Source organism: Hemicordylus capensis, chromosome 2, assembly GCF_027244095.1.
Source record: "Hemicordylus capensis ecotype Gifberg chromosome 2, rHemCap1.1.pri, whole genome shotgun sequence".
Taxonomy (NCBI): Eukaryota; Metazoa; Chordata; class Lepidosauria; order Squamata; family Cordylidae; genus Hemicordylus; species Hemicordylus capensis.
In genome coordinates, this window is record NC_069658.1 from 3997014 (window position 1) to 4010325 (window position 13312).

Sequence of the window (13312 nt, forward strand, 5' to 3'; positions counted from 1 at the left end):
TATTATGGCAAGGGCCTTGCTGCTTTGGGTAGACGAATTAACAGTCAGCTCCTGCAGATATGGCTAGACAATGCCAGGTTTTAAAGATTCAGTAAGCACAGGCGTTTATAGCAGATGCCATCTTAGATTCAATACACTTTACATCCCGCTCAATAGCTTCCATGGTGGTGGCCAGGCATTGATTATGGCTCAAGCACTGGCAAGTAGACCCTGTCTCCAATAACAACTTGGCAAATGTCCCCTATTCATCCACGAAACGTTTCGGTGCTGAGGCCCTTCAAAAGGAGGGCAGGATACCTCCTTGTCTTAAGGAGGCTATTATTAGACCACTTTTGAATAAAGCTATGCTGGATCCCTCAGTTGGCTTATTACAGACCTGTTTCTAATCTTCCATGGTTGGGCAAGGTGGCTGAGTGGGTGGTGGCCTCTCAGTTCCAGGCAGTTTTGGATGATGCAGATTATCTAGACCCATATCAAATTTGCTTTAGTTTGGGCTATGGGGTTGAGACTGCCTTGGTTGGCCTGATGGATGATCTCCAATTGGCTATCGACAGAGGGATTGTAACTCTGCTGATCCTTTTGGATCTCTCTGCGGTCTTCGATACCATCAAAAGCCATGGTATCCTTCGGGACTGCCTGAGGGAGGTGGGATTGGGTGGCACTGTTTTACAGTAGTTCCGCTCCTACCACTCTGGCAGATTCCAGATGGTGTCGTTTGGAGACAATTGTTTCACTAAGTGAGAACTGAAGTGTGGAGTCTCATAAGGCTGCATACTGTCGCCAATGCTTTTTAACATCTACATGAAACTACTGGGAGAGATCATCAGGAGGTTTGGTGCTGGGTGCTACCAATATGCTGATGACACCCAGATTTACTTTTCCATGCCGACCTCATCGGGAAATGGCATATCTTCCCTAAATGCCTGCCTGGAGGCAGTAATGGGCTGGATGAGGGATAACAAACTGAAGTTGAATCCAAATAAGATGGAAATACTGACTGTGGGGGGCCAGGACCCGAGAGATGGTTTAGATCTGCCTGTTCTTTTTGATGCTCAAGTAATCCTAATGGCACCTCATTGGCCATGCTGCCCTTGACTTGCAGACATCCTATACCTGGTTGTAGAGGGACATCTGTTCCTTCCAGTAACCCCGGATCACCAGATATCGGTCCTTCATCATGACCCAGCTTGGTTCAAGCTTGCCACATGCTGACTGAGAGGGGCATCTTGAGTTGGCTGTGGTTATGTTGCAAAAGTTCTGGATACCATCCTTGTACCCAGACAGGATTCCAGTAACTGTATCTATCAATGTTCATGGCAAGTGTTCTCACGCTGGTGTCACAGGTGCAGCACCCATCCTGAATGCTGTGGACTCCCTGAATTGCCTCTTTTCCTACAAGAAGGAAAAGTCTCTGTCAACTTTTACTAGACATTATAAGCTCGATCTGCATCACTCCCCTCAGGCAGCCTTCAGCAGATGAGTGTTCCAACAAATTCTTCTGCCGCATTAGACGCTGATGCTCCCACCCGGGTTTTGCAGCTGTGGCATGACCCATGCGAGATGTCTTTCTTCAGCAGCAGAGAAAGGAGCATTTGGCTAGTCACCGTGAAGGCTTTTTCTTCCTGCTGGATTGGAGGACATCTCAACCCACCTGTCCAGGTGTCTGCATCTACTGGTTCTGCGTTTTATTTCTGTTGTTTATTCCGTCTATCTCCATCTGGGAGGGGTTACCCTTCCTTGGGCTTATAAAGCCTCAAGCTAATTAACTTAAGTCCTGCCCTCTGGAGCACATCGGAAGGGTAACCCAAGTGATGTGTCCTCCAGCAGCAAGAAGAAGCCTTCCCGGTGAGTGATCAATGCTCTTTGCTGCTTATCTAATCACAGGGATAGTAATTGGCATGCTTTTCACTTGAAAGGACAATAGGCTGATTGCCTTGAGTTCTGGGTTGCTGACAGAAAGCAGTTTTGACCTGAACAGAAACTTGAACCATGATCTTAGATATTCTTGCATCATAATCTCTACTTGCCTACATCTCTGTCCTGAGACACTGAAATAATCCACACTTGTGGTGACCCAGCCATCACATGGCTGCCTCTTAGTTTCTAGTCAGTTTGGTATCTGGAGTGGTCTGAAGGTATAAGCAAGCACCAGCCAGTCCATTAAAAAGCAACTTGGTTTGGATTGGAAGTGTTAATGAGGGGTTCTGTTCTGTCTGGTCTTAGTGGTTGAATATTTGAGTACTACATGTGCATTTAAACCTTGTCTGAAGGTACAATATAAACATATTGATTAGTTGTGTTTTTTGGACTGTTTGGCATCTTATAGCTGAAAGCTTTGCCTAGAAACATTTTGGTTGGTGTCCTGCAAGTTCCACTGTAGATCTTTTCCATCGGCTTCCATAGGCTTCCGGTTAGGGGTGGAAGTGGCAGAAAATGTACTAATGTGCAAGGGCGGAGGTCTGGCACAGAGGCTCATGGCTTATCTGATCTCTCCTTTGTTGCAGCAGGAACATGGAAGAATTCAATAGAAGAATGGACAGCAGAAGACTGGAATGAAGATGTAAGTCTGTATTTATTGAGTAGGCAGGAACATTACCTCTGTGATCAGTAAGTGCTATTTCCTTTTGAAGGACCTGTATAGAATATTTTTGATTTTGGACATTTCTAGCGCTGTGCCGAGTCTCCTTCAGCTGCAATTTTATGCAAGCTTGCCTAGGAGCACGTCGCAGTGAATTCAGGGGGACTTGCATTGGAGTAGACATACTCCAGGGCATAGGCTTGAGTCACATTTCCTTTGTGCTTTAGAAATGCAGCTGGGACTCAGTTTTTTAATATGCTCTGGTCCTCATGGGTGTGTAGGAAAACTTGAAAACACAACAGCATTCAAAGTCTCAAAAGAGGAGTTGAGTAGAATGTTACTCTGTGGGTGTGAGCTGAATACTATATAGAGCACAGAGCAGCTCTTATATATAGCCTCATTTACTGGCCATGTGAACCCAGCCTTTCATGACTGATGAGGTCGGAGTTGTCAGCAACAGATCAAGAGAGAGATCTTGGGATCGTAGTGGACAGCTTTTGAAAAGTGTCGACTCAGTGCATGGCAGCTGTGGGGGGAAAGGCAAATTCCATGCTAGGGATCATTATTATTATTTATTTGATTTTTATACCGCCCTTCCAAAATGGCTCAGGGTGGGAAAGGAACTGAAAATAAAAATGCCAATATTATAATGCCCTTATACAAATAGATGGTGTAGCCACATTTGAACTACTGTGTACAGTATTGCTCACTGTATCTTAAGAAGGACATTGTAGAACTGGAAAAGGTGCAGAGGAGGGCAGCCAAGATGATCATGGGCCTGGAGCACCTTCCTGTGGGAGGAGAGCTGGTCTTGTGGTAGCAGGCATGACTTGTCCCCTTAGCTAAGCTGGGTCTGCCATGGTTGCAAATGAAAGGAAGACTAGAAGTGTGAGCACTGCAAGATATTCCACTCAGGGGGTGGAGCCGCTCTGGGAAGAGCAGAAGGTTTCAAGTTCCCTCCCTGGCTTCTCCAAGATAGAGCTGAGAGAGAGATTCCTGCCTGCAACCTTGGAGAAGCTGCTGCCAGTCTGTGAAGACAATACTGAGCTAGATAGACCAATGGTCTGATTCAGTATATGGCAGCTTCCTATGTTCCTATGAGGCAAGGCTTCAGCCTCTGGGGCTTTTTAGTTTGAAAAAGAGATGACTACAGGGAGACATGATAGAGGCTTATAAAATTATGCATGGAGTAGAGAGAGTGGACGGAGAAATTTTTTCTTCCATGTTCACAACACCAGAACTAGGGTTCACTCCATGAAACTGATTGCCAAGAAATGTAGGACCAACAAAATGAAGTACCTTTTCACACATTGAGTAATTAACCTATGGAATTCTCTGCCATAGGATGTTGTGATGGCTGCTAGCTTTAAAATGGGCTTAGACAAATTCATGGAGGACAGGGTGGCAAGATGCCTCTAAATACCAGTTGCATAGGAGCAACAGCTGGAGAGAGGGCATGCCTCTTGCCTGTGGGCTTCTCAGAGGCATCTGGTGGGTCATTGAGCAAAACAAGATGCTGGAATAGATAGGTCTTGGGCCTGATCCAGCAGGGCTGTTCTTAAGTTCATATATTCAATTAATGTAATATAATAGTACTGTATTATGCTTACCTCTTGTCAAGATGAATACAGTTGTTTTAAGTTAGCTGAGGTGACCAGGCCTTGGAGATTTAGTGTGGAGCTTCTTCTGCAACAGCCCCAATCATGCTCAGATTTTTTTTATACCCAATTTCCCACAATGAAACTCTTAAGAACACATTGCCCTTGTTTGTTGGAATATTGATTGGCTAGAACCCTTACTCCTTAAGCAGTATGCCTAGTAGAGGATAGTGCATGTCCCAAGTTAATCATTTCCCAACAAGTGGCAAGCAAGGTGCATAATCTATATATATAATTTGCTTACGGATGACCGAGTTGAGGACTACGTCCAGAGCTGTGCGGATGCCTGAAGTCATGATTGCCTTGGGAAGGGAGCGGCAGCGAGCTAGGGAGGGAGGCGGAATCGGCAGACTCAGGAGACAGAAGAAGAAAGGAGGAAAGGCAGAGGGGAAAGGAGGAACCATTGTCTGCGGAGGGAGCAGCAGTGAGGGAGGTGGAAATCGGCAGACTCGGGGAAAGGAAAGGAAAGGCAGAGGGAACTGACCACAGAGAAGGGGCAGCTGATGGGTAAATGATGGAACGGACAGAACAGAGAACCAAATGAAGCCCAAAATGGCTGGGAGGTAAGGGCCGTTAAAAACCGTTTGGGACTGTGAGGATGTGCTGCTGACCTTCCCGCCCAAAAAGAAAAAACCCAGTGCCTTGTTCCGCCACCCCCCCTCCAAATAGCAGCCAGTCTTCCACACCCCACACCACCAAAAACCAAAAAAACAAAAAACCCTCAGCTCCTAGTCACCCTTCCAAAACAAACAAACAAACCACAAAGGGACAGCGTGGGCCAGCTGCTGGCAGTCCCCCCCTGCCAAAAAACCCCCCAGACAGTCTTCCTGACTCCCCATGCCAAAAAAAAAAGAAAAAAGAGGAAACTGTGAGGGGAGTCAGAGCGCAAGAGAGAGAGAGCTGTGGGGGGGGGGAGACAGAGCGAGAGAGAGAGAGAGCCATGGGGGGGGGGCAGACAGAGCAAGCGAGCAAGCCGTGGGTGGGAGACAGAGCGAGTGAGAGGGCCATGTGGGGGGGAGACAGCGAGCAAACGAGAGGGCTGTGGGGTGGCAGTGAGCGAGAGAGCTGTGGGTGGGGGGACAGAGAGAGCGAGAGAGCCGTGTGTGGGGGGGAGACAGAGCGAGCGAGCCGTGGGGGGGAGACAGAGCGAGCGAGAGACCTGTAGGGTGGCAGCAAGTGAGAGAGCTGTGGGGGGGGGGAACAGGGTGCAATACACGGCTACAAAGGGAGGACAGGCACACAGGCATCTGTGAGAAGTGGGTCAGTCGGAGTGAGGAATCTGGCTCGCGGTTGCCATCTGTTGTGGGTGGGTCCAGAATATAGAAATGTGGTAACCCCTGTTCAAGGGCATTGCACATGGAGATTGTGGGAGTAGCCCACAGTCGATGGTGTTGCGTGAAAGTGGAGGACGCGCAGCTGAATCTTGGCCCCTGTAGGGCGGAGATCAGGAATCCCTCCCTGGCAGCATCTCCAAGATAGGACAAGATTTTTTTATTAACAAACCAAGATAGGGCTGAGAGAGATTCCTGCCTGCAACCTTGGAGAAGCCGCTGCCAGTCTGTGTTGACAATACTGAGCTAGATAGACCAATGGGGTCTGACTCAGTATATGGCAGCTTCCTATGTTCCTATGAGGACCAGCCAAACGAATTCTCCCAACTAAACACCAAAAGGAAGTAAACTATCGCACAGATGCTCTGTGTGGGTTCAGCTAGTTACACTGAACTATGTGGGTCTGTTTAATCACACTTATAATTAACTTTGCCAGGCTCTGTACCGGTGGTGGTGGTGAGGCAATTTAGTCATTAAACAGGATAGTACCGCTTGATGCTACGCTTGGGAGGCCTCATGTTTATATGCTCTGCTATGGTGGGGGGGACCTCCTTCTACCTAGATGGCTGTATCGGGGAGGAGGATTCAGCATAGCATTTTCTCTGATGTGCTGCTTTGCTCCATATGGGGAGCATTCTCCCCATGAGAGACATTTGAAAATATACTCCCATCATCACCTTCAGTCTAAGTGGTGAAGTTTAGGAAAAGGTTTACTGCTTGATTCTGTTGAATGACCCTAGAGCAGGCCTGCTCAACTTCGGTCCTCCTGCAGATGTTGGCCAACACCCACAATTCCTGGCTATTGGCCACTGGGGCTGGGGATTATGGGAGTTGCAATCTAAAAACATCTGGGGGCCCCAAAGTTGAGCAGGTCTGCCCTAGAGTTATGGGTTTTTTTTCTCCTCTGACCTTGAAATGAGCTGGCAGGGTTGTTCGAGACAATTACAGACACAGCAAAAGTCCAATAATAAAATTTTATTAAGCGAGATCAAAAATAAGGGATAAGTGGCAATTCCCATTTATGACAGGTGTACATGTGTGCCAGCTTATGTGTTAAAACATTGATTTATGTACAATAACACTTTTCACTAAAGAAACCTTCACTGCTAATAAATCAGAGTAGATTCATGTATATGAGCTAACAGTAGATTCTCTGAGGTTAACAAACATTATTTAGACTATCGGATCTGATGTGAGTGTAAGCGGAGGTGGAGGAACCAGACTTAAGGACACACCTAGAACTCCCTAGGGCAGGCACCAGGTGCTAGACTAAAAGCTGGTTTGGGGACTGGTTGTCTGGTGCTCGAGGAAGGGCTTGTACTGGCTTCCTAGGTGGGGATAAGTGTTTTTGCTAATTTTTTTCATCTGTGTGCGGAATGAGTTTTGTTCTGGGCAGCAGTATCAAAGCAGTGTGCGTGCATGTACATTCAGAATGGGGCCTTCCTGATTCAACCTGAGTGGAATCTAAAATTAACTGAGCTGATACCAAAAAGCTTGAGCATGTGCACGCATTAGAGGGAACACTGGTGGGGGATATGCATAGGAAGGCAAGCAAAGGCTCTTAGGCTTGGCTCACTGTAACTAAGGGTGTGCTTGGCCTAAGAGGTCTGGCCGAACAGTCTGGGAACCCCAACACACACTTGGCCTCATGCTGGCTTTCTCATGAGGTAGGTTCTTCAACTGTATGGTAGTGGTGTGCACGGAACCCTGGCGTTCCGGTTCGCAGCTGGGTGGGGGCTCTTTAAGGGTGGGGGAGGGTGCACTTACCCCTCCCACCGCTTTCCCCCCCACCGGCACTCCTTTATTGCAAAGCATTTGGGGTGGCAGCGTACCTCCCTGTCACCCCTTCCCCCATTCTTCGGCAAAAGGCTTCAGAATGTACCATTGTGCGTGCATACGGCGTGTGTACGTCAGATGTGCAAATGCGCAATCACACATTCTGAAGCCTTTTGCCAAGGAACGGGGGAAGGTGCGGCAGGGAGGTACGCTGCCGCCCCAAATGCTTTTCAATAAAGGAGCGTGGGCGGGGGGAAAGTGGTGGGAGGGGTAAGTGCATCCTCCCCTGCCCTTAAAGAGCCCCCCCGCACCAACCCGGCTGCAAACCACGTACCGCTTCCACCCCAGCAAACCGGTTCACGGGCTTTTAGAATAGCAAATCACTACTATACGGGGCCCTGCTGATGTGGGGCTCCCAGTACTTCTGAGTAACAATAGAACTCATACCCTTTCAATTCAATAGAACTCCATACAACCTTCGCCTTTCTATATAACCCTTCCGGACTTCCAAGGGGTCTGGGCTGCTTTGTGTGTCTGAACAGCTTTGGGCAGGCAGATGAGGAAAGACTGGGGATGAATTCGGCATTCTGGGGCATATCAGGCCTGACTAGACCAGAGGTTGAGGTGGATGCAAATTAACCACAGCCGGGAACACTGGGATGGGGTACCTGGAGGTTGAAGCAGCTCCAGGCTAGCTGGTGACTGTGTTACTGGAAGGTCAGACTCTTAAAAGGGGCACTTACACTTTGGGTCCGCAGCACCTGCCAAGACTGAGAGATATGTTGCCGAGGAACCCTTCCCTGGGATTTGGATGCGACTCTCAACTGGGCCGGGCGGTAAAAGCCCTGTAGCCCGCATGTATTGTCTGTGGCCAGGCACTCTCATATATATGGGGGTGGGGGGGGGGTCCATCCCAAGTGGGATCCATCATGGTCACATAAGAAGAATCTCTTTTGCAGTTGCATCCTGCTCTAGATGGACAGTTCTGCTCATGAGGTTTGACGCAGACCGAGCATGCTTTCATCCCAAAGGGGTTGGGCCCCCTTCCCCAACCAATTGGTATAAAAATAGAACAAAAATCCTATAGCATCAAGTCCAGAGGCAAATTCTAAATCATCCTAACTGCTTTCAAGGAGTCTAATTCTGTACATCCACACATAGTCATTCCTTCACAGGATAAGGAAGGGGATCTATGGGGAGGAAAATAACAAAAATCCCCGGAGACATGGGGAGAACAGGGCAATGCATCTCCTGACATGCTGTGGAGTTGGGCTCATGTGAAGTCACAAACCTGGGGTCAGGTCCAGGGAGTGGGAGAGTGCCTGACGCAGCCTCCTTAAATAGGGTTGAAACCATGCGGTTGGAAAATTCCAGGGGTCCCTAGCCCTCTGGGGGTCAGGACAGAGATAGGGTTAAAAAATATCAGTGTGCCAACCTTGGCACCAGACAGGTGATGAGCTTTTCCTGCCGGTACAATCACCTAGGTGGATTTGAAGGTGGCCCTTTATGTGTTTAGGGACTGAGTGATCCTAAGAGATCAAAGCGATAAATGGGCTTCCTGAGAAATGCAGAAAGGAATGCAGTTAAAATGTGTTGAGCAAACTGATTCCAGACCGGCAATAGTGATTCTGCTTTGAGTCTCAGGAAGGCGGAGGAGGTTTGGGACAGAAAGTCCATCTCCGCATGACTCTGCAAAAACGAGACTTGTTACTAGGGGTGTGCACGGACTGGTCCGGGGCCATGCAAGAAGCCTCCAGACCGGTCTGGAATTCAGCTGGTCCGGTGGGGTGTGTGTGTGTGGCTTTAAGGGTGGGGGGGTAGTACTTACCTGACCCCGCCGCTCTTCCCCCTCCGGCGCTGGACTTTGCTAAAACGTTTTTGGGGTGGCAGAGTTCCTCCCTGCCGCCCCTGCCCCCGTCATTGTCTCCAAGTCTGCAAGTAGTAGAAGCTGGTGCCACGCATGCGTGCGTTGCGGCGTGTGCGTGCGCGTCACGCGCACACTGCATATGTCATTGTGACATATGTGGCGTGCGTGCCGGTGGCGGCAATGCACGTGCACTGCCAGCTTCTACTACTTGCAAACTCGGAGACAATGATGGGGGCAGGGGAGACAGGGAGGAACTCTGCCGCCCCAAAAACGTTTTAGCAAAGTCCAGTGCCGGAGGGGGAAGAGCGGCGGGGGCGGGTAAGAACTACCCCCTGCCCTTAAAGCCACACTCCCCCGAGTGCCGGACCACGCTTCCGTGGTTCCATGCACATCCCTACTTGTTACTAGGGTTCTTATATACGCGATTTTTCTGAACACTCCCTTGCTAGTGTGTACACACATCTTCTCCCTCAGAAGAGAGTTATATCCGTGAGATGATGGGTTATCACCGACCTCCTGCTCCGAGACAGGGCCAATCATGACATTTCTCCTCCCACCAGGAGAAAGGGACAACCCCCTCAATATCCAGTTCTTCGCCCTGTCTGCTCCAAGCAGGCGCCTGTTCTCCGAGCTCCATTCCTCGTGGCTTCTTTCTCATTTCCCCCTAGATTTTTTCCTCGCTGGACCCTAGCCTAGCCTGCAAGGACCGGGAAAACACCGCCAGCCAAACACAGCAGACTTCCTCTGCCGCAGCTCGCAGCGTGTCTCCAGCATGGCAGCGGAGCACACGCACAGCGAGAGGGAGGTTTCCTCCTCCCTCTCAGAGGATTCGATAGCACACTCTGTGTGCCAGGCCGAGTGTGCGGCAGAGACTTCTCCTGTGCCTAGATCTCGGCAGCCCGCCAGGATGACCAGGGCCAAGCAGAGTGGCAGCAGGAAGGCAAAGCAGAGCGAGAGGATGATGAAATTAGTTGTCTAACAACATCTGGATGGCCAAAGTTGTGTAGCCCTACTCTAGAGGTGTTGCTCTACCAGGGTTACAAGAGTTGTCATTTTTCTCTTTGTGTCTACCTCTGTAATCAGTGCAACAAAGCCCTATATGTTGCTCTGGTTTTGTTAGTGTATCTATCCGTGAGTACACATTTCAATGACTGGCCCACTGTAGCATAAGAATTGCCTTGCTAGGTTGGGTCAAGTTCAGGCTTCTGCTTCCAGCTCAGGCCAGCTAGAGTACTGTAAAATTCACAAAGAGGCATGAGAAGAATTGTCCTCTATTTGTCCTCAGCACTTGGTTTCCAGAGCCTTTTCTGTTAAAGTACCTTATGTAGTAGGTGAAAGACTAACACATTTGCTTGACAACTTGGCTTCGATTGGCTTCTGAATACATGGTTCTTGCTATGGAGAAAGAGTGCAGTAATAAGTCTTTCAAAGCCACTGGCATCCACTGTCAGCTGTTCATTTCAAGGAACTTGCCAGTAGGCCAATAGAGGATTTTTGTTGTTGCTCTTGTGTCATGACTGGGCTCTCCCAAACAGCTACTCAGAAGCAGATTAAGTTGCTTCTCAGAAGCCTTGTTGGTCTCTGTAACAAAAAACGTTTCAGCTGCTGGGCCTATCATGTGGTCTGATAAATGCCACAGACCCCAGCAGGCTGTCCAGGCAATCGCTTGTTTACCATTCCCTGCAGTTAGTAATATAGGTTCTGGCTGCAAGTGTGTGGTCTGTAGTCTCTGGTCTCTGCTAGCTGATGTTCTTCTAGAGCAGAGATTCTCTCACTGTTGTTTGGTTTTTGGGTGGCTGTAATCTGTTTGACGACACCTTAAGTGACTAACAAGCAGAAGGTTGCTGGTTCAAATCCCCGCTGGTCCTATATCGGGCAGTAGCGATATAGGAAGATGTTGAAAGGTATCATCCCATACTGCACGGGAGGAGGCAATGGTAAACTTCTCCTGTATTCTACCAAAGAAAATCATAGGACTCTGTGGGCGCCAGGAGTCAAAATCGAATTGACAGCACACTTTACCTTTAACCCACTTGATTGTGCTGCACAAATTTCACCCAGGGTTTATCAGTAGAGGCCTTGGGCCCCTAGCTTACCTGGACTTAAAAAACAAAAAAACATGTTAAATTTTCAAAGGAGGTTTGCTAACCATGGGTTGTCATCAGTACCCTTAGTCAACCCTTTTTGAATGTCATTAAGACTCTCTGCATCCTGGGACTCAAATAATACATAGTTGGATCAGAAGAACATGCTGGTAGGGAATTCAGTGGGATAGGAAGCGTATTATGGACTTCTGCTGAAGTTTCATCAGCAGGAGGATAAGGAGATTCAGAGAAGCGGGATTTTTGCATCTGTCTTCAAGGCGGAGGATACTGAGCATATACCCTGTGGAGGAACCTCCCTCTGTTCCTCCTAACCTTTTTGCCACTGCCACCAAGTGGACTTTTGGTATGGCTGGATCCACTACAACAGCCTTCACATTTATCAAAAATTACAAAAAAACAAAAACAAACTTCAGTAGTGTGGAAAGGCTTATAGGTATGGGGTGGAGACAAATCAACAAGTTTCTAAAAAAAAAAATTATAACATGAAAGTTTAATTTTTTGTTCAATTAAAACATTTATTTTACTGGAAACAAACAAACTCAAAACAGTTACTTACAGAGCAGGTCAGGGAAAATAAAAAGCTGGAGAAACATAATCACTACCTGGCTGGTCCCTACTCAGAGTCATCTTGTAATTTCTTTCTTCTCAGCTTTGGGCTTGCTGGGCAGACTCTTTGTTTTGATTACGGCACAGGTCTGGGGCTCAATCCAGCCTGACTCTTCCTTTTCTTCTTGCTGGCTGCTCACGCTCTGCATAGATTTACTGGATTCACGCTAGCAAACTTCCAGATTCTCCTCCTCCTCAAGCTCTGACTTGCTCCAGCAGACTCACTTGTCTTCTCCTTCCATGATTCTGCCTCTCAGGACTCACTCTCAAAACTCAGTTGACTTCACTAACTTCCCTCTCAAAACACTCCCAATATATACAGTTTCTCTGGCCCAACAGTTTTTTAAGTCATCCAATTAGAACAAACAAAATTTTTCTCCATTTCTTGAAATCTCCTTTCCTTCCAAAAAATCAACTGTCAAAATGCTAAACCAAAAGTATAACAGAAAACCAAGAATAAACCTGCATCTTCTTCATACATAGGGATTTGCAAGCACAGAAATCCTATTTATAACAATACAGAGGTATTTAGGAATATAATACAACACAATTCATTTATCAGGGCTTATTTACGAGAAGAGATTTGGGACTAGTAATGCACTATACAACACAGGGGCTTATTTACAGAAACCCAAGAGGTCTAGGCCTCGTTCCTCCATATATCCACTCCGGAATTGAGCTTCTCAGGCTTGGAGGCTGAAGAACTGGACCAGTTTGAGGTGACCAGAGAGGACGTTCTAAACTGTCCTAAAAAACTAAGAACTAACAAATTGCCAGGGCCAGATGGCATCCACTCAACGGTTCTAAAGGAACTCAAATATGAAATTGCTGATTTCCTAGCAAAAATATGTAACTTGCCCCTACCAGAAGACTGGAAAGTAGCTATGTAACTCTGATTTTCAAGAAGGTTTCCAGGTGGCATCTGGGAAACTACAAGCCTGTTAGCTTAACTTCTATGCCTGGTAAATTGATGGAAAGCATACTTAAGGACAAAATTGTGAAACATAGAAAGATGGGCCTTGCTGAAGGAGAACCATCATGGCTTCTGTAAGGGGCAAATCTTGCCTCACTAACCTTCTGGAGCTCTTTGAGTGTCAACAGGAACGTAGCTGAAGGTGATCCAGTTGACATGGTATACTTGGACTTCCAAAAGGCTTTTGACAAAGTTCACCACCAAAGGTTCTTGAGTAAACCTAGCAGTGGGGATGTGCACGAACGGATTTGGTGGTCTATTCACAGACCACCAAATCGGTTCAAAAGACGAGCATTCGAGCCGGTTCGAAGGGGGGTGTGTGTGTAGCGGCGTAGCTTTAAGGCGTGGGAGGGTGTCCTTACCTCTGCCACCGTGTTTTCCTCCTCCGGTGCTATTATGGTATTACGCTAACCAGGAC

At 47.8% G+C, this 13312-nt stretch overlaps 1 protein-coding gene across 10 annotated transcripts in view; it reads left to right on the forward strand.

The window, feature by feature from the left end:
* Window positions 1–13312, forward strand: part of UBAP2 (ubiquitin associated protein 2) — a 173284-nt gene that overhangs the window by 92002 nt on the left and 67970 nt on the right. For all 10 annotated transcript variants that reach the window (XM_053297005.1, XM_053297000.1, XM_053297004.1 and 7 more), the window contains one exon: window positions 2505–2560. In XM_053297005.1, coding sequence (XP_053152980.1) covers window positions 2505–2560 — 56 coding nt within the window. The remainder of the gene's footprint in view (window positions 1–2504; window positions 2561–13312) is intronic.